Source organism: Asterias amurensis, chromosome 7 (genome assembly GCF_032118995.1).
Source record: "Asterias amurensis chromosome 7, ASM3211899v1".
Taxonomy (NCBI): domain Eukaryota; kingdom Metazoa; phylum Echinodermata; class Asteroidea; order Forcipulatida; family Asteriidae; genus Asterias; species Asterias amurensis.
In genome coordinates this window covers 9283361-9309578 of record NC_092654.1, presented here as the reverse complement: position 1 = coordinate 9309578, position 26218 = coordinate 9283361, and the positions used below count along the sequence as shown (strand labels likewise).

The window sequence follows — 26218 nt, the reverse complement described above, 5'->3', positions numbered from 1 at the left end:
TAGCATGAATCTTCTTCCTTGATAAAAACAGGATTACCAACCAAATTTCACGTGATTTTCAGGAAACAACAGCTGAATACCAGTAACACGCAAAATGCAACAAATGGAAATTTGGTTGGTAATCCTGTTTTTATCAAGGAAGAAATTTCATACCAAGCAAATTTGTTTGCTTAGCAGCTCTATAAAATTGGGCCCTGGTGTTCGCTGCAGTAAAACTCCGGCTAACCACAACTCAAATGTATGTCACTGACTATCACATAAGACAGAACTAGACTACGGATTGGGAAACCAACCCCCTTACCCCCTCGCAACTTCTGAAACCATGCTCCTAAAACAAACATTGGAGAAACTTGCGGACAGTTGACGTTTCACACCTTTTTATTCGTAGTAACACAAACAATTTCAGAAATTTCACAGTGATTTTCTTTAAATAATGGATTTATCAATTTATTTTATTCGTTTGGTGATTGATTGATTTATTTTGTCAGAGTAGGCTCCTACTTTGTTTCGGCGATCGATTAAAGTTTGTGAACCGTTTATAGACACTGGACAGTCTTCTCACTTGGTATATCTCAACATATATGCATAAAATAACAAACATGCGAAAATGATAATAGTTGCGAGATAATAATGGAAGAAAAAAAACACCCTTGTTACACGAAGTTGTATGCTTTCAGATGCTTGATTTCGGGACCTCAACATCTTATTCTGAGGTCTCGAAATCAAAGTCGTGGAAAACTACTCCTTTCTCGAAAACTACGTTACTTTAGAAGGAGCTGTTTGTCACAATGTTTCATACTATCAACAGCAACAGCTCCCCATTACTCGTTACCAAGTAAGGTTTTATGCTTACTCATGAGTAATTACCAATAATAGTGTCCGGGAGCTTGCGAAGGATTCCACGGGAAGTTGCTTTATTCAAATAGTTGCCTGTAAAAGTTTGCAAGGGTGACATTTTGTAGGGTTCAAAATATTGTAGAGCTGTTGTAAGAAACGGTTCACTCTGAAGTAATGTAGTTTTTCTCACTCAAAATGCATCAAACAAGCACACAAAAATGCTACAAGACTTTTCTTCTTTCATTCTCTTGCAAATTCGAGGAGCAATTGAGCCAAACTTTTCACATGTTTGTTACTTTATGCATAGGATGTCGGACACTTCGTACCTTTGCCACTTCGTACCCTGTACACTTCGTACCTTCTGGACACTTCGTACCGTAACCAAATTGGTCACTTCGCACCGTGGGCGGGGGAGGAAGTGACCATCAGCTGAGTCACTTCGTACCCTCGGCCGCGTCACTTCATACCTTCATTAAATTGTGTATTCCTCAATAATTTAATGTTCGTTGAGATAAAAATTAATAATACTTAATGAATTATAATGTTTGTTTGAATATGTGAATATCATTTTTAATGTGAAACTAATATTAATTTGTAAAGTTAATTACCGCCAAGGACAACATCTTCCGCCAATATTTTTTTTCTCGAATATTTTAAAGTCAAACAATCACGCAATCGTCAAAATAGCTCCTTGGTCCCCACAAAATAGTAACAATTGGTTTGATTTGCTTTTATTTCGTAATCATCCGATCACAAAGCACAAAAAAATCACAAACGATGCAGAAATCCCGAATTAATAGTACGAAGGTAGGAAGTGACTCGTTAGAAGATACGAGTGACTCGTGAGAAGGTACGAAGTGTCTTGTAAGAAGGTACGAAGTGTCAAAGGTACGAAGTGTTGGGATACACGAAACACTATAATCTTTGACCAAAGGTGTCCAGTGTCTTTAACAAAATTGGAGTTAGAAGATTCGACATCAAGAGGATTATAGCGTGATGATTTTGACAACACTCGGCAACTTTAGGAAGCAACCAACTACATGCACAAGGGACACTTTGACAGCACTGTATGCTGTAACCCAATATGTCCCATTTTGACCCCGAATAAGCACATAATTTCATAATGACCCCGAATGTCAAAAAGGAAACCATCATCGCAAAACATGAATGATTTTCATAATTTTATCTATTTTATATTATTTTTTTTCTTCAAGTACGCGCTAACCCTCCAATCAGATTGGCAGAATGGAGTGGTGATAAAAACCTTTATAACACCCCTTGCAAAGATTCTGCCTGCTCATTGGTTTAGAGCGCGTCACATGACATGTCTTAGTTTTGCTACACGACGGCCGTCGGTTTGCCGTGCGCTAGTCCGACAGACTAGCACACGGCGTGCAGTACCCAGACGTCCGTTGCGTGTACGAGGATGATAAATTAATAGTCTGTAACCATTTCGGATTGCACGACACGACATGCAACACATTCAGCAAAAGTGTTTGCAATCTGTATTCGCGTCGTCCGTGGATTGTAGCATTCAGGTCTGTAACTTAATAATAATAGTACAGTATTTAGAAATGTTTGGGGTGTTATAAAACAAATATTGACTGCTTTTACTCGTGCAATGGTTAAAAACTATGACTCCCGAGGTGATCCCCGGAGCGTTCTATTTTCCCTCGGCTTCGCCTCGGGAAAATAGAACGCTCCGGGGATCACCTCGGGAGTCATAGTTTTAACCATAGCACTCGAAGCAGTCAATATTTGTTTAATATTGCACGGCTAATATCACTACCATGCATCTTGTGTGTTCTATGTCACGCGCCAAGTTTGCTTGAAGATAAATACGTTATCACACGCGCGCTCGTGGAAATACGGAAAATATAGCGCGTCTGCGTCCCATATCCAACTCGGCCTTCGGCCCATAGATATAGAATTAAAATAACTAGATCGGCCGCGCGTACATACGCGCCATTGCCTGTGTAGAAAAAGTTTTTGTTCGCCATGGACGCAGTAAAAGTTTCACGTTCGAAAGGCGACGCGCGAAAATGAACACGGGAGATAGGCCTTTGACGCGCTAAATGTCACGTGCTGACGGCAAAAAGTCACGTGCTGACGGCATCGCACAGAAAATGTACACGGGAGATAGGCAATGGCGGCCCCCATGCCAGAACCCGCGTATGTACGCGCGGCCGATCTAGTTATTCTATTCTATATCTATGCTTCGGCCTCGTTGGATATGGGACGCAGAAGCGCTATATTTTTCCGTATTCCACTCGCGCTTGTGTGATAACTTATAATATTTACACCAGCTTACGTTCTTCAACACTTTCGCCACTTTACTTACACAGCATTCCCAAATCACGTAACTTTAGGCCGTGATACAGTACGGTTATAAAAATTACTTATATACAAGTCACTTTTCAGCACTAGAACCACTTTTTATCACTACAATCACACGCACAAACAAAATCTGCGAAAGTTGCAGAGTTTTTTACTTCCACATAATACTTCGAAGGTCAAGTTTCAATTCAACATTTCATAAGATATGAAGGCCTCCCTTTCTTGATGAAGTATCATCTAAGCGTAGCCTCCCCAAGCATTCCTTGCTCCTGAAAGAAAAACGACAATTTTCATGTGATTAGTGATTTAGATCAGAATTGGAAACCATCATAATAACACCAACTATTCGTGAGTATCGAAAGAGGGCGCCATTACAATAGCACACTCTTTCTACAGGCACCACACTATTAGGATAAAAACTCATGCGCCAAGCTATAATCTTTTGAATGATTAACTCAATTCAATTCAACTCAATTCAATTCAATTCAACTTAAAAAAACTTTAATCATCCTTTACAGGCAATTACAGGGGTGGATTTCACAAAGGTAGTCCTAACTTAGGACTAGTCCTAGGCAATGCTAAGAGATAGGACCAGTCCTAAGTTAGGATGAGTAACTGGTCCTAACTTAGGACCAGTCCTATCTCTTAGCATTGCCTAGGACTAGTCCTAAGTTAGTCCTAAGTTAGTCCTAACTTAGGACTAGTCCTAGGCAATGCTAAGAGATACTGCTTAGGACTAGTCCTAAGTTAGTCCTAAGTTAGTCCTAACTTAGGACTAGTCCTAGGCAATGCTAAGAGATAGGACTAGTCCTAAGTTAGGACCAGTTACTCATCCTAACTTAGGACCAGTCCTATCTCTTAGCATTGCCTAGGACTAGTCCTAAGTTAGGACTACCTTTGTGAAATCCATCCCTGCAGCTCCATAAAAAAATGTTAAGGGAAATATACAAAGTACAATAATTTAAAAATATAAAGATTACTTGACAAAAAAAATGACAATGCAGATTATGTACAAATGGTTGAAACCACAGCAATTATATACAAGTGAATACGTTTTGGGGGTCATGCAAATAATATTATTGTGTAGTTGTAAGAATTGATCACAACCTGTGGGTTCTTTGTTTCAACATTTGAGGAGATATGATATGTTTTAAGGCCGACTTTGTTGGTCCTATTCTGCTTTGCATTCGGAGGACCTCATGATTTGGTAGCAAATCGGCTTGCAAAAAAGCACTTTTGGGTGTGTTTTTTTTTCTGGCATAATTAAGAAATGACTTCCAAACGGTTGATCTACCAAAACATTAAAAGAAATATGAAGTTAAGTGGTCTGAAGGCTGAGGGACTTTAAAATCTTGAGTAAATTGTTGTTGATTTTTGTATACATTTTTTAAACTTTTGTTTTTAAATATTTATAGTAGGCCTTTTCAGCATCATTGGTTGATATGGGAGATCAGTTTATACAGTGGGCACCCTTCTTGCTTGAGACTGATATCAAAATAATGATCAAAATCTTAATATAATCTTTGATCGATATAAGTATTATAAACCCGGAAATAATAAAACTTATGCAAATGCACAGAGATAATACATACCAGGCATGGGGCGCACTTGTGCTGGCTTCTCATGTTTGCCCAAAGCACAAGCAGCAATTATGCTGATAACCTGGGAGGATTGGGTACACAACCAAATTATTATCACTACATGTAGTAAAGGCAGTGGACACTATTGGTAGTTACTCAAAATAATTATTAGCATAAAACCTTTCTCGGTGACGAGTAATGGGGAGAGGTTGATGGTATAAAACATTGTGAGAAACGGCTCCCTCTGAAGTGCCATAGTTTTCGAGAAAGAAGTAATTTTCCACGAATTTGATTTCGAGACCTCAGATTTAGAACTTGAGGTCTCGAAATCAACCATCTAAACGCACAAAACTTCATGTGACAGGGGTGTTTTTTCCTTTCCCTATTATCTCGCAAGTTCGATGACAGATTGAGCTCAAATTTTCACAGGTTTGTTTTTTTATGCATATTTTGAGATACACCAACTGTGAAGGATAGTGTTCACTAAAAAGTTCTTTACTACAATTGCCCAGAGGTGACATGGTGTGAGTTCGGTTTGTAAGTTTCGCGCCCATACTGTTTTTCTTCACATTGGCCTTATGTCTTTTGAAGTAAGAAGACAAGAGAAAGGGACATTGTTTTGTAATTAAATAACCCTTCCTGGGCTCTGGACCATATTGGTATTACTCCAAATAATGAAAACACTTCAGCCCTAAAGCTTTTTTTTCAGGCATCTGAAAGCACACAAATTTGTGCAAAAAGAGGGATGTTTTAATTTCATTATTCCCTTGCAACTTCGATGACCAATTGAGTCAAAAGTTTCACAAATTTGTTGTTTTGGGCATAATGTTGAGATACACCAAGTAAGATTACTGGTCTTTGACAATGTTTACAAAAGGTGTACAGTGCCGAAACATTCATAGATGGAGTCATGCTAAATTTTGTTTCGGGAATCCACATTTTTGTTGTATGTTCTGAGATGGGTTTTGTAGTGGTGTTCACCACCACTACCCCTCAGTATTTCTGAAAAATAATTATTGACACAAGAAAAACGAATGAGGTTGATGAACAGCAAGTGGAAAGTTCCAAATCGGATGCTAGCCCAATTGTAATCGAGTTTAGACTTTACCTGAAGGAGCACAATACCGCCCCCTATTGACGCAGAGATGATAATGTTTCCCGAAATGAATTCTTTCAGTTTGTCATAGCAACCAACCTTGAAATAGAACAAACGAAACATAAAGTTGTGAGAGTTATTGTTAATTAAACCGACAAACCTGATATCTAGGTTATCTTACGGCAACACTATTCAAAAATAAGAGTTATTCTGGTGTACAAAATATAGCGGAAATTACTCTTATCAGGCTTTATAATTATTAAAAAGTAATAATTGTACACAAAAATAGGCTGTGAATTGAAGAACAGTCGTTTTTAAAGACGCCATCTTTGTAAAGATAAAGGTGCCAAAAAAGTACATGCCTCACACAAAAAGTAAACTTTGTTTTCCTAGACAAGATCACCTAAGGTTTATGGTTGGTATGTCATGTTTGCTAAGTCAGGACGAAAATGAACTTTCTTAAAAAAAAAAAATGTATCAATTCAATGTATCAATTGAACTAATTAATTAATTGTCAAAACGTTTTGAATATTTTTTTCTTGAAAATGTGCAAGTATAGTCTGTTTTGATTACTATTCTCATAATCTCGTTTGAAGTTTCGAGTTTTCCTACTTGTGTTACTGCGATATTCACAAAATAATATTCATGAAATCTAAAAAGAACAAACTATTTTTTGATTGGCATTAATAGCCTTATTTTACCTGGAAAGTTTCGCCCGTGTTGGGGTCGGAGCAAGTTGGTGGTGGCATGACGACGGTGTTGCTTTGGTTACTCAAACCACAACATGCGAACTGAAACGAATTTCAAACGGACACAAAATTGTTACCCACTTTAAAGGGAAGGTACACGTTTTGTAGTTACTCAAAACAAATATTAACTTGAAAACTGACTTGGTAACGAGCATTGGAGAGCTGTTAATAGTATAAAACATTGTGGGGAACAACTCCCTATGAAGTAACGTAGTTTTTGAGAAAGAGGTAATTTCTCAGTAAAATAATAAAAGACTTCTAGCTAGAAGTCTTTTATTCCTATCTGAAAGCACACAAATTCGTCCAACAAGGGTGTTTTTATTTTCATCATTTTCTCGCAACTTTGATGACCGAATGAGTCCAAATTTCCACAGGCTTGTTATTTTATGCTTATGATGGGATACACCAAGTGAGAAGACTGGTCTTTGACAATTACCAAATGTGTACCGTGCCTTTAAACAAGACATATGGAGCGATATTGTCGTTTTTTAAAATTGGTTTTCCGATATCAAAATATTCTCTTAATAATTATTCTGGAGGTAGCCTCATAATAAAACATTTTTAAAACGAAAAAGTGCAGACCCTTTACCGTTTAAAGAATAATGTTACATTTATTAGTTTAATCTTTCCGTGACGATGGGTGAAGTCACAATTCGTTTTGAATTCATACTCTGACCGGACTTCAATATTTAGGCAAAATAACAAAAAATACCAGTTGATCGTCCGGATTTTTCAAAAAAGAGAAGGATGAGGGCCTTTATGGCGGCCACTAAGTATTTCAAATCAAACAGGCCACCAATTCTTCAGTTTGAATCAACCCCAAACTTATTTATACCTATTAGTTGCGTGAGGACCTGTGTTAACACTAACACTAACAGGGTCGAAACGATTTGCTGGTAGGCATTCACTAATATTGTTTTATGAAACAGACGGTTACAAGTGTTGTTTTTTTGTGTGTTTTTTTACAAAAATTGAAAAATAGTAAATAGTAAAAAAAAAAAAAGGATGCGGCCCCAAAAAAGGATGCGGGCGGGGACGATCAACTGGTATTTTTTTTGGCCTTATTTGAATAATCCATTGCAGCATTATAAAACATGGGCTCAAAGTTTGTTTAGATGACTAAGGAAAGTTCTGTTTTAAGAAAAAGTGTCGGCTGCATGGTCTCCGACTGGCACCCTGAACGAAGATATTGACCAGTAGGACTAGATAGCTCAGTTGGTAATTCAGAGGTCGTTGGTTCAAATCCAGTTCAAAGCAAATTTCTTTGTTGAACCCCAAATCATCAGAGAAAAATAATATCGTAAGAAAAGAAAAAAAAACAGAAATAAATAGCCAATTAATATTAACATAGTGGGGTGCGTTCGATTATAGCTTCCCTGGGTCGCCCTCGTACGTTCAAATAGCTTTGACGTCATTCCAGGGGCTCACCGGGTCAGCCCATAGTGCCCTGCTTGTGGAGTGGGTCATTTCGGGGCTTACCCGAGGTGCATGATGTCACCACGAGAGGGCGAGTGATCGTTCGATTAGCTCTTGTCAGGGGCTCACCCGAATGATGAGCACACGGGGGTCAACACAGGCAAGCTAATCAAACGCACCCACAGTCTCGGAGAAAAGGACAGTTTCTAATGAGGTTTCCAATTTGAATGACGTTCTTCATTTTTCTTCTCTTTCTAAATAAAAAAATCGTGACAAAACATTAAAGAAAATAAGAAAACAAACCTGTTGTTGAAGTGCATTCTTACTGGTGTCATCCAAGTTGGTCCATCCAAGGTGAAGAAAAGACAGAAGCTGCACAGGGCAGAATAGAATTACAATCATTGTTTAAAGGCAGTGGACACTATTGGTAATAACTCAAAATAATTATCTTCATAAAACCTTTCTTGATTACGAGTAATGGGGAGTGGTTGATAGTATATAAAACATTGTGAGAAACGGCTCCCTCTGAAGTGACGTAGTTTTCGAGAAAGAAGTATAATTTTCCACGAATTTGATTTCGAGACCTCAGATTTAGAACTCGAGGTCTCTAAATCAACCATCTAAACGCACACAACTTCGTGTGACAATTGTGTTTTTTCTTTCATTATTATCTCGCAACTTCGATGACCGGTTGAGCTCAAATTTTCACAGGTTTGTTATTTTATGCATATATGATGAGATACACCAACTGTGAAGTCTTGGACAATTACCAATAGTGTCCACTGCCTAAAAAAAACCCGTTATAATGCAAGATTAAATATTATTAACTCTGCATGAATTGAAATTCAAATTCAAAGCAATATTTATTTCAACATATCATCATCAAAAAGTACAGTCAATAGAAACAGAGGCAAGTTCCAAGATGCGGGGCTTGTCAAAGAGCAGCCAACGAAACAAAACACTTTCAAAAAGCATGTTTCAACTTCCCCCGCTTTTATTGAAAACTTCACAACAAAGTTGTCTAATATCGCCAGGTGTCTTTTTATTTTGACCCACACTTCAATGCATTAATCTATACATAATGTGTACGAGCTATTATTTATAAACAGAATATATCAAGAAATGGAAGCGATCGTCAACTTTACTCACCTTTTCCTCCATTTGCCAGATGAGCACAGCTCCACCCACCTCCAACAGGGCAACAACAATGACCAAACATGCGTACTATATAATCATAAACATAAAAACAAGTTCATATTTTTATTTCCTTTCCAACAGCCAATATGTCTTTAAATACATTGGACACTATTGGTAATTTTCAAAAGCCAGTCTTCTCACTTGGTGTATCTCAACATATGCATAAAATAACAAACCTGCGAAAATTTCAACTGAATTGGTCGTCGAAGTTGCGAGATAATAGTGAAAGAAAAAAACCTTGTCACACGAAGTTGTGTGCTTTCAGATGTTTGATGAGACCTCAAAATCTTATTGTGAGGTCTCGAAATCAAAACCGTGGAAAATTACTTCTTTATCGCAAACTACATTACTTCAGAGGGAGCCGTTTGTCACAATGCTTTATACTATCAACAACTCTCATTTCTCAACACCAAGTAAGTTTGTATGCCAACAAGTTTTTTGAGTAATTACCAATAGTGTCCACTGCCTTTTAACCAACAGTTTTATTGCCACTAATTTAAAGGTAGAGGACACTATTGGTAATTAAAATTATTGGCATAAAACCTTACTTGGTGACAAGTAATGGGGGAGAGGTTGATGACATAAAACATTGTGAGAAACAGCTCCCTCTTAAGTGACATAGTTTTCGAGAAAGAAGTAATTTTCCACGAATTTGATTTCGAGACCTCAGATTTAGAATTTGAGGTCTCGAAATCAACCATCTAAACGCACAAACTTCGTTTGGATGTGACAAAGGTGATTTTTCTTTCATTCTTGCAACTTCGACGACCAATTGAGCTCAAATTTTCACAGTTTGGTTATTTTATTCTTATGTTGAGACACCCCAAGTGAGAAGACTGGTCGGTGACAATTATCAATAGTCTCCAGTGTCTTTAAGAAAGATTACCAAACGTTTAGTTCTCCTATACAGCAAATATCTCTCAGTATTTCAATGTGACAAAAATTGAATCGTTCACAAACGGAAATAAAACATACATCACAAAAGGAAAAACAAAATGGACCCCTCCCCAAATGTTAATCTACAACAGAGTGAACTTACCGTCTTTAAAAGACAAGTATTCTCCTTGAACGCACCTAGGCAGCCCAGGAATCCTGAAATAAATCGGCAGCATTATGAATATCGTATTATGACTATCATTGTCACCTTGATGTTGAAACAAAAATCTATTTTCTTCTTGATTGCCCCTTATACAACGACCTTAGGAGTATTATGTTGGCTTATGTTATTGATCATTACAAAGGCTTTGAAACTCTTGGCAGGGAAGACAGGTTTAAGTTTTTGATGGACACTCCCGATGAAGCTATTATTATTTGCGTTGCCAAATACGTCTTGTGTGATTATTTGTTTTTGTTCAAGTTTAAAAATTCCTTTCCGTATGACTTGTTCATTCAATGTATTTTGTTTTTATAATATTGTGACCCTCCCCAGGGTTATGGGGTGTGTTTCAGTTTGGACATAATACAATACAATACAATTATTATTTGGGATTTGAGGCATTGCATTGATTTCTTGGTTTATACTTCACTACCGAATTCCGAAAATCCACTCCGCGGAAGTAATAAAGGAAGGCAGTTACAAAAAAGTTAATTTACCTGGCAAGTAGATAAAATTATACACATGGTGTTACCGCAAACCAATTGTATGATTATTATTTTTAATAAGAAGAATGGTTTATGATTATCAAATTGAAAGTCATGATCTGTCTTTTGAGCTTCGTGTGATGATTAACCCTCTAGTCCCTGCACCGCCCGAGTTTGCTGAAAACTAATACTTCAAGATTCTTGCAGTTAATTACTGGAATCGTAGTTCAAATTTTAAAAGATAGCCACAGCTTAATTTTTATGCACAATTTGAACCTTGATATTTGTATAAAAGTACAAGTTCGCATGAGAACAATAAATGTCTCTCGTTAAACGGCTACGGTAATTTTTATGGCGAATTGATTGTTTGTAAGGATAAAATGGACACAAATAGCTTTTCAAGGCTTTTATCTGACTCAATGATTATACTGATTAAATGCGAAGACGTGAGTTTTCGACAATATTGTCATGAATGATGAATACATACAGTTTCCTTTGTGTTTACTAATAAGCGTTTTGTTGCGGTAAGAGCTAATTATTTCACCATCATTAGCTTCGTTAGCTTAATAATGACTATCGAGGATTCTTTTGACGTTCCCTTTTTTCTACAAACACAAGCTAGCAAGGTTTCCTCCTACCACATACAGTATATCGATAGGCGGCTGGGCGGTATAGTGGCTAAATGGTTAATAAACTCAGTACCGATGACATCACAGCTTGTTGACCACTTTATATAGTGACAAACCATTGTGTTTCTGCACAACTGTCGGAATGCATAGCATACCCGGTCATTACACTTTTAAGCGGTGCAGTTAACAAACCATGACGTCAAAAGTACACTCAGGGTTTTATAGTCGAACCAATGATATGAATTCGAATATATATTTCAATTGCATTTATTTCATCACATTCTACAATAATAAAAAAATTACTATTATCTATACCATCCGCCCAGGTAATAGTTAAAAAGCAGGACAGTTCTTTTCAGAACTGAGAAGTCTCCCGAACACTCGAAAATCTACTCCGCGGAAGTAGAATAAAGAAAGACAGTTCTCTAAGAACAAACTCTACCTGGCAAGTAGATACACACTATAGGTGTTACCGCAAACCAAATATATATTGATACCCCATGCCCCAAATCCTAGACTATTACAGTTATACATGTTACATATTCAATACTATGAGACGAAGGCCTATAGCTTTCTAGAAAGTCGCCATCCAGATAAATTTATATGCAATTTATTTTTGTCAAGGTACTTTGACTGAATAAAATACAAAGATGACACATTTATTATTTGTTTGCAATAAAAAATAAAAGGTGTATTTTTATACTTTACCAATAACGAACAGGATCACGCCCAACGCAATGGCAACATAACAGATGACCTGTCAGAGAAAGTGGGTGAATTAGTCAGTAAATTACATCAACTTTGTTTAGTTATTATAAAACATATTTCATACATAACCATTGCCTATGACACTTGTTTTTGAATGAGCACCTTAATGGAAAAACAAGGAAGGGACGACACTTGGTTCAATCGAAGGTTGTCCGTATAAAGAGCCGAAATTAAAGGAACACGTTGCCTTGGATCGGACGAGTTGGTCTATAAAAAGCGTTTGTAACAGTTTTTTTTAAAATGCATATGGTTGGAAAGATGTTGTAAAAGTAGAATACAATGATCCACACAAATTTGCCTCAAAATTGCGTGGTTTTCCTTTTACTGTGCGAACTAACACGGTCGGCCATTTATGGGAGTCAAACATTTGACTCCCATAAATGGCCGACCGTATTTAGTCGACGAGGTAAAAGGAAAACCGTGCAGTTTAAAGGCATGTTGGTGTGGATCATTGTATTCTACTTTTACAACATCTTTCTACCCATATGCATTTTATAACAAACGGTTACAAACGCTTTTCAAAGACCAACTCGACCGATCCAAGGCAACGATAGCGATAGTGTTCATATCACTCAGTGACGCCCAAGCGCTTCAACGTACAGTATTTTCCTGTAAGCTATTGTGAAGCTTGAAGTCGGATACAAATGCCTTTACAGCCAATCGAACCAGGAACACCGGGGCGAACCGGCAAGTACACACGATAAGTACACACGGTTTTACGTCCCATCCGAAGGACGCAGTATGCAGTTGTAACGGCGTAAAAAGGCCCACTAATAGAAAATTCCCTGGTTCTAACGAAAGGTCGCAAATCTACTTAAAACTGGGACGGAAAACAAAATCTTGCTCTTAAACAGTGATTTATTTACTTAACTCCAATAATAGTAACAGCCAAAAAAACAGAACTCAAAATTAATTTGCCAAGAAATAAAACAACACGTGACTGTGACTTTCTCAAACAAGATTAATTGGTTCTCAAAAAAAATGCTTTAAGATAAAAAAAAAAAGAAAACAAAACAACTTGAAAAAAAACACTTACGCAATAAAAAAAACCTTGAAAGACTGATTCGAATTGGAGTAAAAACAACCCAAAAACAACAATAAAAAACCAACGAGAAAAAACGAAAAACCCACACAGCACTAAACAGTGAATTGCTCTAAAAATACAGAATTAACATAGACCAGATTATTGAGCAGATTACACGGATGGGCAGGAGTGTCCAGAAAAGTACATGCTTTGTCTTAGCTGCCTAACTGCTCACTGACCTCATGGCTTTGGTCTACACCGCCAAGACAATGCTTTAGCCACAATTAAGTCAGGGCACAAATGTAAATAATAGTCTGGTGCAATCTCTACCAAAAAATAGCTTTAGGGCAAGGAAGTTATTCTGGGAATGTACTCTCATCAACAGGTGGAATTAATCAAGTTATACATGTAATGGCTCTGAAGCAAAAACTTTCGAAGTAACAATCCACCACTCTACAATCTCCCCAACTTTAAAATGTTGGCTCCTGACAACAATAAAAAAAACAATTAAATACAAAAAGTAATTGCAGCGTTAAGGTCTGTGCGCAGTAATCTAAAGCCTGTACGCAGCCAATTATCTGCAGCGCTCGTTGCATGATATCGAATTCAAAATATCGTTTAACACAAGCAAGTAAGAGAGAGCAAAGAAAAAAAAAAAACTGCTAACTGGATTGCGGGCAACTACAGTAGAAGCTTGTACAAATTTAAATGACGCCTTATTACAAAATCCATGGTGCTCTCACATGAAACATTGGCAATAAGTTTGCCAGCTTGTGCAATACGCTAATTAAAAAACAAGAAACAACAACTTTGGTTTGCTACAGCTAGCGCAGAACCCCACTTCCCTTGCAGCAGCACCATGAAATTCGCCACTAATCACGGAACCTTAATGGTGGTCTAATCACTCTTCGAGGTCGCTGTATTGGTATACTCAGGAACCCATCAGTACCGGAAGATTCATCCTGGGCTGCAGTAGAAATCACTGTCCTGGTCCTGGTTCGCAGTCTTTGTCTTACTGGTGTTCTCAGGGACTGGGAGTGATAGAATGATCCATCGTCATCTGAAGTACAACTAAGAGGCTCAGAAGAAGAAACAGATCTCTCCTTAAGTGAAGTAAGACCACGGTGCTTAGAAGAATATGAAGATCTCTCCTCATCTGAAGAAGACTCCTCGGATGTGGACTCGTCCGTGGTAGGCGAAGAAGATTCAGGGTCATCGGTTGTCATTGGAATGTCGACAAACTCAGGTGGGGGCTGGACAACATGGGGTATATCTTCTTGTAAGAAAACTGGCTCATCAAATTCAGGTGGGGGCGGGACGATATCAGACAGATCAGGAGGGGGAACAACTGGCTCGGTCGCATCGAATGGACACCTTATGATGAGGTTTCGGTGTACAGATTTCAGCTTGGTAGATCCAAACTTCCTCAAAACATACACTGGTACATTCAATTGACGTCTCACAATGATATAGGGGGTCTCCTCCCACTTGTCTTTCAGCTTGGCCTTTCCTCGTAGAGATTTGTTAGCGAGCAAGACAATATCACCTGGCTTGAAAGAACTCTCTTTGACTGTCCCATCATAGTTTTTCTTCTGTTTTTGACGGGCGGCTTCTGCTCTGGTGTTTACCTTCTGATAGGCGTGTAGGAGCTGATGTTGTAGCTGTTCGACGTAGACTGGGAGTTCAACACCATTACCATCATCATCTGGCGGAAGGTTAGTTCTCAACTGCATATCAACAGGAAGTTTGGGTTCCCTGTGGAACATGAGGAAGAAAGGTGAATACCCTGTTGATTCATGGGTAGTACCGTTGTATACATGGGTCATCGCCTCAGCATGCATCGCCCAGTTCCTCTTTTGCGTGTGCTCTAGAGTACCTAACATCGAAAGAAGCGTCCGGTTGTAGCGTTCCGTCATGCCGTTGCCCTGGGGGTGGTATGGCGTTGTCTTTGACTTTTGCACTCCCAAGAGATTGCACAGTTCCTTCACTACTTCGGATTCAAAACACCTCCCCTGGTCGGAATGGATACGTTCTGGAATTCCATAATTAATTATGAACTTCTGCCAGAGAGTCTTGGCCACGGTCGTTGCTTTCTGATCCCTCGTTGGGTATGCCTGTGCGTAACGCGTGAAATGGTCCGTTACCACAAGAAGGTGCTCACATCCGCCAGATGACCGCTCCAGACTTAAGAAGTCAATGCATACTAGTTGTAATGGCCGTGACGTTCGGATGCTGTGTAATCCAGCATATCTCTTACCATCAGGAGACTTCCGCAGAGTACATCGCTTACACTTTTCTATGTATGTCTTGACTTCAGTGTACATTCCAGGCCAGTAGAATCGCCTCTGGACCGACTGAAGAGTCTTGTGGAAACCTAGGTGGCCCATTTCATCATGTAGTCGTAACATCACTTGGGTATTCAATGCTTGAGGAAGGACAGGAACCCTTCTCTCTTGGTCATCTTCAACTCTGGTGTATACGAGTAGTCCATCTTGGACGTCAAGGTGGTCCCAGGAGCGAAGTAGTCTCTGGACAGGTTTTGATTCACGTTCGGACTGACGCCGTCTGGGCCTACTCTGTCTTGTGGTTTTGAGATGCATGATTCTAGCCAAAGTCACATCCTCCAGTTGGGCATTCTGAAGATTGATAACGTCACCATTACATTCTGTATCACAAGGCTCTTCAGGTTCCGAAAGGTCTTCTGTAGTGTTGACATGAATCTTGGCGATGTTTGAAGTGTCTGGACGGAGAGGAACAGTTTCTTTGGACTGAACTTGAACCATGGCAACTACATCTTTCGGTTCTCCCTGGTGTACCACCTTTCTTTGTTCTGTAGCATCAAGGACACGTGTCATTTCCTCTCGTTGAATTCTTGATAAAGCATCTGCATTAGCGTTGTTTTTCCCTGGCCGGTACAGAATATCAAGGTCAAATAGAGATAAGTCATTTATCCAACGTTGGCCATGAGCATCCAGTTTGGCACTCTTGAGCACATACGTCAAGGGATTGTTGTCGGTGACAACGGTGACCTTATTCCCGTATAGATACTCCCGAAGCTTAACAGTCACCGCCCAGTGGAGTGCTCGAAATTCCAACTTATGAGCCGGGTACTTTGACTCTGCTGAAGTAAGAGTGCGACTAGCATAAGCAATCGGCCTCTCTTTGCCATCTTGCATTTGCACCAACACAGCACCAAGGCCTCCACCCGATGCATCTGTCTGTACCACGAAAGGTTGTTGATAATCGGCGAATGCGAGGATAGGGGCCGTCGTCAATCGGTCGATCAATGCCTCAAATGCAGCTTGGCAAGCATCACTCCATACAAACGGCTCGTCTTTCACACCACGTTGGCCACCAATCAGACCAAACAAGGGCTTGGCCACCTGTGCATAGCGCTGAATAAACCTTCGGTAGTATCCTGTGAAGCCAAGGAAAGCACGGACGTCCTTTTTTGACTTGGGGGTAGGCCACTTCTTCACCGCTTCAACTTTTGCTGGGTCAGTGGATATTCCCTTTTCTGATATAACATGCCCAAGGTAGGAGACTTCAGTTTTGAAGAGGTGACACTTAGACGGCTTCAACTTTAGGTCGTGTTCTCTCAACCTTGCAAACACCTTCTCCAAACGTAGCAAATGCTCCTCAATGGTTGAGCTGAAGACCACAATGTCATCCAGGTAGATTAACACTTGGGAGTAATTCATGTCACCTAAGACAATGCTCATCAGTCTCTGGAAAGTTGCTGGTGCATTCATCAAGCCAAAGGGCATGCGGGTGTACTCAAACAGGCCCATCGGGGTGGTGAATGCCGTTTTCTTACGATCCTGTTCCGCCATCTTGACCTGCAGATAACCTGATGTGAGGTCCAAACACGAAAAATATTTGGCCTTGCCAAGTGCATCAAGGGACTCGTCAATTCTGGGAAGGGGAAACGCATCTCTGATGGTCTTTGAGTTGAGCTGCCGGTAATCGACGCAGAGGCGAATACTTCCATCTTTCTTTCGAACAATCACGATCGGGGAAGCGAAGGGACTCTTACTTGGCTCAATGATGCCATTTGACTTCAACTCCTCGATGTGGGACCTCACCTCCTGGAATTGTGATGGGGGAATGCGTCGATATGGCAAACGGACTGGACTGGGGTCAACCAGGGGGATCTCATGCAAAAGAGTGGAAGTAGAGCCAACATCCATGGAATTGGTAGAGAATACATCCTTGTTCTGGATAAGGAGCTTCTGCACTGCTTTCCTTTCGGACGGAGACAAAGCTGCGCCGCTGAGATCGACTTCTGGCGTTTCCTGTGCTTCATCAACAACCTGGTCGGAACTCACCACTTCTCCCCCGGAGCTAGAGGGTACTGGGCAAACTATCTGCATACAGGACAGGGTTGCAACCTTCATGTTTCTCCGTACTGTCACTACATGGTCGGAGGTGTTGAGAAGTTTAACTGGGACTCTGCCATCTTTGACTTCTACTAGTAAACGGCCAACTGCGAGATGTTTGTTGTCTCCGCCTTCGACCAAGGTAGTGATGTTCCGTCCATGAGTGGACCGTGGGGTTCGAGCTAGGATGGAGACTTCAGTCCCAGGCGGAATGTCCAGCGGGCGTCTCCCCATAAACCGTAAGTGACCAATTTCTCCATTTGGTCGAGCGAGATCGATACCATCCTGATTTACACACTGGAAAGCAGATAACCAAGTGTTGGAACTCTTCTTGGTTCTTGACATCAGGCCCCTACCATACTGATTGTGCAGAGTAGTGCGTACGGCAAGAATAGCATTCGTCCCAAGAAGGAGAGGGATTGAGTGCCGGAAAGAGGTTGCTGGTACTACAAAGGTCGGAACATTTTTCACCATCTTTCCGAGCGCCTCGATGTTTAGAAGGATGTATCCTTGATGGGGAACACTCTGGCCGCCAGCACCAGTTATAGAAACATCTGCTGTCTTGATGGCTCGATGCCGAAGCTCCGGGTGACTCGATACAAACTCATCGGTAATAGTAGTTACTTGAGACCCTGTGTCAAGCAAAGCTCGACAACACCTTCCGAAGACTTTAATGACAGCAGTGTTGACTGGTCCGACCAGATATTCCTCTTCTCCTTGAGACTCCAGACTAGTATTCATTGCAACTACCCCCAGTTTACTGTTACTCATGGATCCAGTAGGGCTGTCCAAACTAGATATACCTGCCAATTGCCCATCATCGGCAGGTCTATCTAGTTTAACGGGTTCTGGTTTCGCCTCTCGACTTGTGGTTGCCGTCTCGACCTTCCGCATTGCCTCGCGTAATGACCAGTCTCACCGCAGTTGTAACACCTCCCTGCTGGCGTCGGAGCTAGGCCTGAGTTGGTTGGGCCCATCCAGGGTGCTTTCATGGATACGCGGCTCATCGCATCCTCGAGGTGTTGGACCCGCTGTCCCAAGGAGTGTTGACCCTGGAGGACATGGTCAATGGCCGTCATGTGTTGGTGCATCATCGAGGACAGCTCTCCAATCTGTTTGCCGAGATCGTGGGATTTGCTCTTCGCTTGTGTAACGTCAGCAGCACTTACTGGCGTCTTCTGTTCTGTTGACTGTTGATTAAGTTGAAAAGTATGTCGTCTCATTGTCCTGGCTTGTCTAACCTCCTCAGCAACAATTCGAAGCTCTGACCTGAGCGCTTTGAATGACATCTTTCTCGGCTGCATCGGGGCGAGACGTTGTTTAATTCTGTCGTCGTGCAGGCCTGACATAAATTGAACAGTCAGCAGGGCATCCCTGTCCTCCATGAAATAGCACGGCCGGCCTTGCCGTTTGTGTACATCTTCTACCTTTCGAAGAAGAGCTTCCAAGGCTATTGCATATTCCGTCGCTGCCTCATCAGGCCGCTGCCTCCTGGCAAAGAAGACCGATATAGGGGTCGTCACCGCACAGCCGTCTCCGAATTCTTCCAGTAGCTCGCTGATGGCATCCTCTGCTGTGCTTGGGCCTCGACTCTCGAGGTTCAAAACCACGTCCCGGGCGTCACCCTTGGTGTGACGCACAACTTCAGCAAATTTTGCTTGTTCCGGTTGTGGGCCCTTTACTTGCAGAAGATAGCGAATGTCCCTCACCCAATCCTCAATCCTGGGTCCATGTTTTGTAGAGCCACTGAACGGTTGGACGTCCCTGATCTGGTGGGATGTGTAAGTTGACGGTTGTGAGGGTACAGATAGTTGTGGAGGTGGTGATGGCGAGTCGAAATTCACTAGGCTGAAAGGATTCAGCGGGATGGGCTGGGTTGCTGCCATCTGGTGCGGTGTACTTGCAAAAGGTGCCAGTGGTGTAAAGAGGCTTGATGGACACGTTGGTGTATTGGTCATCCTGTACTTCTCGAGTTTTCCAACCGAAGAGCACTGTGTGGGTCTCGTTTTATCTCCCCAAAAAGAGTTTTTGAGAAAAAAAAAAATTGTCCCAGCAAAGTAAATGGCTAAATTTCTAAGAAAAATAAACGTTCCCGGGTTTCGGCACCAAAAATAATGTAACGGCGTAAAAAGGCCCACTAATAGAAAATTCCCTGGTTCTAACGAAAGGTCGCAAATCTACTTAAAACTGGGACGGAAAACAAAATCTTGCTCTTAAACAGTGATTTATTTACTTAACTCCAATAATAGTAACAGCCAAAAAAACAGAACTCAAAATTAATTTGCCAAGAAATAAAACAACACGTGACTGTGACTTTCTCAAACAAGATTAATTGGTTCTCAAAAAAAATGCTTTAAGATCAAAAAAAAAAGAAAACAAAACAACTTGAAAAAAAACACTTACGCAATAAAAAAAACCTTGAAAGACTGATTCGAATTGGAGTAAAAACAACCCAAAAACAACAATAAAAAACCAACGAGAAAAAACGAAAAACCCACACAGCACTAAACAGTGAATTGCTCTAAAAATACAGAATTAACATAGACCAGATTATTGAGCAGATTACACGGATGGGCAGGAGTGTCCAGAAAAGTACATGCTTTGTCTTAGCTGCCTAACTGCTCACTGACCTCATGGCTTTGGTCTACACCGCCAAGACAATGCTTTAGCCACAATTAAGTCAGGGCACAAATGTAAATAATAGTCTGGTGCAATCTCTACCAAAAAATAGCTTTAGGGCAAGGAAGTTATTCTGGGAATGTACTCTCATCAACAGGTGGAATTAATCAAGTTATACATGTAATGGCTCTGAAGCAAAAACTTTCGAAGTAACAATCCACCACTCTACACAGTCTTAACCAGAATGTTAACCATTATGTATTTAATCTATTTGAGATATAGAGGATGTTTATTAGGAATTGGATTGAGTCTTTACCTGCGATCCCTGTAGTATCTGTAAGAAGATTGGAACTTCTGGGGCCAGTAAGATGTAAGAGCTGAATGCGACCAACGCTATACCAACAAGCTACAGGGAGAAAAACAAACAATAAGAAAACAATTATAACGGATTTACAAAGCGCGCATTCTAAAATACATTACTCGCGGCGTTTTGACAATAGATGAAATAATATGTATAATGTTTTCCGATCAAATTCCCGGTTTGATACGGACAATTCGGTAAAGCTTAAACCTTTATATTGTTTTATCGTCATCGATTAACTTTTTTTTTAACAGTTTATTTATTTTCCAGTTTGTGCTTTGTGTATACAGATTCTATAATTATTATATTGCCTTTATGTTTTGTTTTGCTTTTTATTCACCGAATATCTATTTACTTATTTTGTTGTTTATTTTATTTTTCTTACCAACTGTTTGTGTATGTTTAATGGCCAAATAACAAATAAGAACGGTTGTCTAAGCTTTTAAAAAGTTTTGGTTCAACCAAATTAATTGTTATCGTGCGTAACTGTACAGGATTTACTCAAAAGGAATAGGCAATATTATTGTTTGGTGGAAAACAGCATCTAAAGTGAATTATAGGCAGTGGACACTATTGGTAATTACTCAAAACAATTATTAGCATAAAACCTTCCTTGTTAACGCGTAATGGGGAGATGTTGATAGTATAAAACATTGTGAGAAACGGCTCCCTCTGACGTAACGTAGTTTTCGAGAAAGAAGTAATTTTCCACGAATTTGATTTCGAGACTTCAGATTTAGAACTTGAGGTATCAAAATCAAGCATCTGAAAGCACACAACTATGTGTGACAAGGGTGTTTTTTTCTTTCATTGTTATCTCGCAACTTCGACGACCAATTGAGCTTCAATTTTCACAGGTTTGTTATTTTATGCATAATATGTTGAGATACACCAAGTAAGTAGACTGGTCTTTGACAATTACTAATAGTGTCCTGGGTCTTTAAACTATAGTTTCATATTGCTGGTTATACTATTGGAAACACTATGCTACAACGAGTAGACAAACTTCTAAATATTGGGTCATATCGCCCAAACAATAAATTATGTCAAAATCACGATTGGGACGAGGGTTAGACCGGTTGGCACCCCTGGGGTAAAGGTTGAATGCAGAGAGATTGTTGACTTCAGAGTGTGGTGGCATGTTGTCATGTTATCATGCTGCCAGAGTTGAAGAATTAAAGATACGGCGCAACATTGTACTTTATGTAAAAAACAAAATTACTAAAAGTGAATCATTGAAAATGGCAAATGTCTGCCATGGATTCACGACTGTTTGTTGGTTCATATCAAATTAAAAATATGTAATATGATGCACTTAACATTTCAACAAAATGGTTCTGATTTTGTATTTATCGTTCCTGAAAGTTTGATACGCATCTTGACCGAAAAGCAATACATAATGTTGATTCTCTCTTTGGCATCTACATGTGACAACACCATAGAGCTATATATAATAGCTCTATTGACAACACCCATGGTATTTTAGGACCCGTCCCATGTATATACGTCATTTGTCATTTATGAGTAATTATTTACAGCTATTAACATACGTTATAATGTCTTTAAAGTGTTGACTGTTCATGGTAATTGGGTGAACCCGGATACGCCATTCGAGAAAATCTTACTGCCAGGTTCGTTTAAATTATCACCCTATAGCCCTTCACAGCAAATTTGATCATTCAGTGCTTTCATATTATGGATGATTTATTCTGTTGAACCGTCTCATGCCGTGTTCTTTTTACGTGAAGGTTAAAACCCAAGACAGTTTTGAAAAAAAAGAGAAACGAGAATCACTAATCTCTTTAGAGTTACAGGGTGGATCAGAAAAGACTGTATAGTTAGGGCGATCTACATATAACTTAATGACTAGTCTGAAGTTTTATACTAGTCATAAGTTAGGGCTATCTTCGTAAAATCGACCCCAGGGGTGGATTTCACAAAGAGTTAGGACTAGTCTTATCTCGAGTTAGGACCAGTTACTCGTCCTAACTTAGGACTATCCATGCAATATGTATATCTCCTAGGACTAGTCCTAAGGTAGGACTATAGTCCTAACTCTTTGTGAAATCGACCCCTGGACACATTTGCTAAAGACAACGAGCATAAAGTAACAAATCTGTAAAAATTTGGGCCCAATTGGTCATCGAAGTTGCGAGAAAATTATGACACAAAAATCCACACACTCTTGTTTCACAAATTTGTTTGCTTTCAGGTGCCAATAGAATACTATTCAGGCCCTTATAATTTTGTTATAACAAAAAGTTGAAACTATCAACTTTTTTACTGTTCTGTGTTTGTGTGTCAATATTTGTTAATAAATTCCTAAAGCTGTGAATCAAATTGAGATTGTACTTTTCCAATATCTCTAACAATGGCAAACTTTATAAAAACGCCTTAAACTTTCCAAAAGGAATAGAACTATTTTTTTTGTTTCGAGCTTATAATTTAAGAGCATTTTTTTAAGGTTTTATCTACGATTATTTGACACAAGGAATGATAATAACAACACTAACATCAGTAATGCGAATGTTGATACAATGTATGAAGACATTGAGCTATTTCAGATCCGACAATCGTCTGGCTGTGTTTAGAAACAAAACTTCGGTTGGTTATTGCATGTTGTCATCTGAATCTGAATCTGAATCTGAATCTGAATTATATAGTTGGCAAAGCATCATTTCAGGTAACATCACACCAACATTTGTTTAGCTTGCGCGTCGCGTGGGTGGGGGCGATTATTTGGCTCCGTATAGGGTAAGTAGGTTATTGGATGATGTCTATTTTCAATTAAAGCAAATCCAGTAGGAATTCATATGTGAAGACGGTGCAGACGACACAAGTTACAATTACCCCATTGGGGAAACTTACATGTAGATCAACATTTAATGTATTATTGGTTACTTTCATTGGATTTAACAAGAAACAAATCTATAACAGAAAATACAAGCAGTCAATCGGGTTCTTTTACACGTTGCAAACAAAAACAACGCAAAATGTCGGTCACTCTGTTGTAAGACTTTTTAAATCGTTTCAAAGACATTTAATAGCAAAAAAACCTTTTTGGGGGTTCAAAATCGCGCGAGAGCCAGTAATGAAATTGTTACAATAACTTGTTAAAAAAGACATTATTAATTGAGTAGTTTCTTGAAAACATGAATGAATGAATAGAAAATTACGTTGAAATATATATTAGTTATTTGTTCATTATAAAAATGAGAAAGAACAACATACCCAGAAAATTAAGTTCTCAATAATCAGGAGTACCCTGAAGCAACCACCGAGACCCATCTTCAGTCAGCGGGTGAAACGATGCGAAAGACGGCAGCTATACCTCGGTGTCTCTTGCCTCCCACTCGAACTGCAACCTGTATATCACGCAGAAAATTCACTATGCGTATAGTTGGTGTGTTTTTCGGACAGACGGGTTAACTTGAACATGAACTCTGATAACAAAAGTTTCTGGTTTTTAATTCACTGAACACACACAGAAAATAATCGCGAACCTATGATCCCTTGTGCTTCTGACAAAGAAACCAGCCACAGCAGGAGAATATTTCTAGTGTCTGAATTCACTTCGCTAAATTCTGTGAATAGCTTGGTTCCTTTTCAACATGCACGTAGTTCCTGCGTCGGGGTATAAACGTTTCCATGGTTGCAGTTAGGAAATATAATTAAATAGATATATTAACAGTTAGTGTGGTCCCTCGAGAGAACAGGTGTTTGTTTGTAAGATAGCATTGCAAGGCTGAATTGAAAGAAACAGCGGATCAATTTCGTAAACATAATTTTTGCTCGAGAAGGTTTCTGTGCTGTCTGTGGGTCAGATGTGCTGTCTGTGGGTCAGATGGTTAACTTTGCAATTCTGGAAATGAAATTGCATGGCTGGATTGTAAAGAAACAACAGAGCATTGTTTCTATAAAACCGTTCGAGAATTGCAAGGCAGAATATTATTTTCAAGAAACAGCAGAGAGATTTCTAAAAGATCATTTTGGCTATGGAAGGCTTTTGTTGGGTCAGCTGGTTAGCTTTAAAATTCTATAATTGCATGGCTGAAAAAGAAACAGCAGAGGAATTTCTAAAACATAATTTTGTTTTTGTGCTGTGTGTGGGTTAGCAGAAAAACAATTGCTAGAAATGAATTGCATGGCTAAATAATTGTGAAGAAACAGCAGAGCATCATTTAGAAAACAGTTCTAGAATTGCAGGGTATTGTGAGAAATAGCAGAGTAATTTCTAGAAGCTTATTTTGGCTATGGATGACTATTGATATTGCTATTCTGTGGCTGAGGTCGTTAGCTTTGAATTTATAGAATTATGGCTGAATTGTAAAGAAACAGCAGGGTAATTTCTAAAAGATCATTTTTGGCTATATGGATGACTTTTGTAATTCTGTGGCTCAGATTGTAACCTTTGAATGGTGAATAGTGTTACATAAAGCGTTTGAATACACATAATTAAACTTAGACTAAACCTACCACACACTTACGTTTGTAATTCAGCTCAAACCAGAAGACTTTCAGATAGTTTCCCCAAGCTTTAAGCTTTTCATGTAGCATTCGATGAACTATAATTTCGATTGTAAGTTTTTGTTAGGGTTCTTTTTGTGTAGATCTCTGCGCGTTTGGGAGACCCATTGCATTAAACGCGCAACATTCTGGTACGCTGAGATCACGCGCACAATTTTACCCAACCTCGTTCCCAGGGGTTATTGATCTCGCCGCGCCATTTTTTCCTTGCCAGTGACGTCACACTTTGAGGCTCGTGAATTTCACAAAAACCTGCGTTTAGCCTTTATCCGTCAATCCCTTCCAAATGTACCTTTGACCTCGCGGTCCTTTCACACGGAGACTCGCAGTCAAATCATATGTACATGTTTTCATAAGAACAATGCATAAAGAACACTGCACATTGTATGTATACGTGTACCTACATGACATACATACGACAAACATCAGCTTGGCAAAATCAAAACACATATATTGTGAGGGCGCTGTTTGAGATTATGACGTAATATTCTATGTCAATTGGTTCCTTATAAAAGATAAAGAAAAGAATGACACTTTAAAAGTGTTCATGTAAACAATTCAATGGAAAATCCAGAAAGACACACTAAATGTGCATAAAGCTCATGACAGACGACAAGCCAACAGCCTGCAAGTCAACAAACTAATGTTTTCCTTAATTTAAAGGGAAGGTACACCTTTGGTTATTGTCAAAGACCAGTCTTCTCACTGGGTGTATCCCAACATAGGCATAAAATAAAAAGCCAGTGAAAATTTGAGCTAAATTTGGTCATCGAAGTTTTGAGAAAATGATGAGAGAAAAAAACACCCTTGTTGGACGAATTTGTGTGCTTTTAGATTGGGAATAAAAGACTTCTGGCTATCTAGAAGCCTTTTATTATTTTAGTGAGAAATTACCTCTTTCTCAAAATCTATCCTACTTCAGAGGGAGCCGTTTCTCATAAAGTTGTATACTATCAACAGCTCTCCAATGCTTGTTACTAAGTCAGTCTTTAAGTTAATATTTGTGTTGAGTAATTACCAAACGTGTACCTTTCCTTTAATTGATATAATTCCAAGTTTAGGGTTTGTGGTAACCCCATGCGTGTATCTAATTACCAGGTAGAGTTGTTCTTTGAGAA

General features: G+C 39.4%; 1 protein-coding gene across 1 annotated transcript; it reads right to left on the bottom strand.

The window, feature by feature from the left end:
• Positions 1-360: 360 nt before the first annotated feature.
• LOC139940002 (leukocyte surface antigen CD53-like) lies at positions 361-25163 on the bottom strand. Its single transcript, XM_071936191.1, has 11 exons — positions 25061-25163; positions 23805-23938; positions 20529-20618; positions 12131-12179; positions 10252-10304; positions 9165-9239; positions 8319-8387; positions 6552-6641; positions 5863-5949; positions 4767-4836; positions 361-3443 (listed from the first exon to the last, which is right to left on the bottom strand). The coding sequence occupies exons 2-11, from the start codon at positions 23859-23861 to the stop codon at positions 3412-3414; spliced, it is 672 nt and encodes a 223-aa protein (XP_071792292.1). The 5' UTR covers positions 23862-23938; positions 25061-25163; the 3' UTR covers positions 361-3411.
• Between the last annotated feature and the right edge of the window lie 1055 nt (positions 25164-26218).

Excerpts from the sequence above, each read along its gene's own strand:
- LOC139940002 (XM_071936191.1), bottom strand. The coding sequence starts at position 23,861 with ATGGGTCTCGGTGGTTGCTTCAGGGTACTCCTGATTATTGAGAACTTA. Across the intron at positions 12,180-20,528 it reads AGATACTACAGGGATCGCAG|GTCATCTGTTATGTTGCCAT; the intron begins GTAAAGACTCAA and ends TTTCTCTGACAG. Across the intron at positions 8,388-9,164 it reads TCTGGCAAATGGAGGAAAAG|CTTCTGTCTTTTCTTCACCT; the intron begins GTGAGTAAAGTT and ends TGCCCTGTGCAG.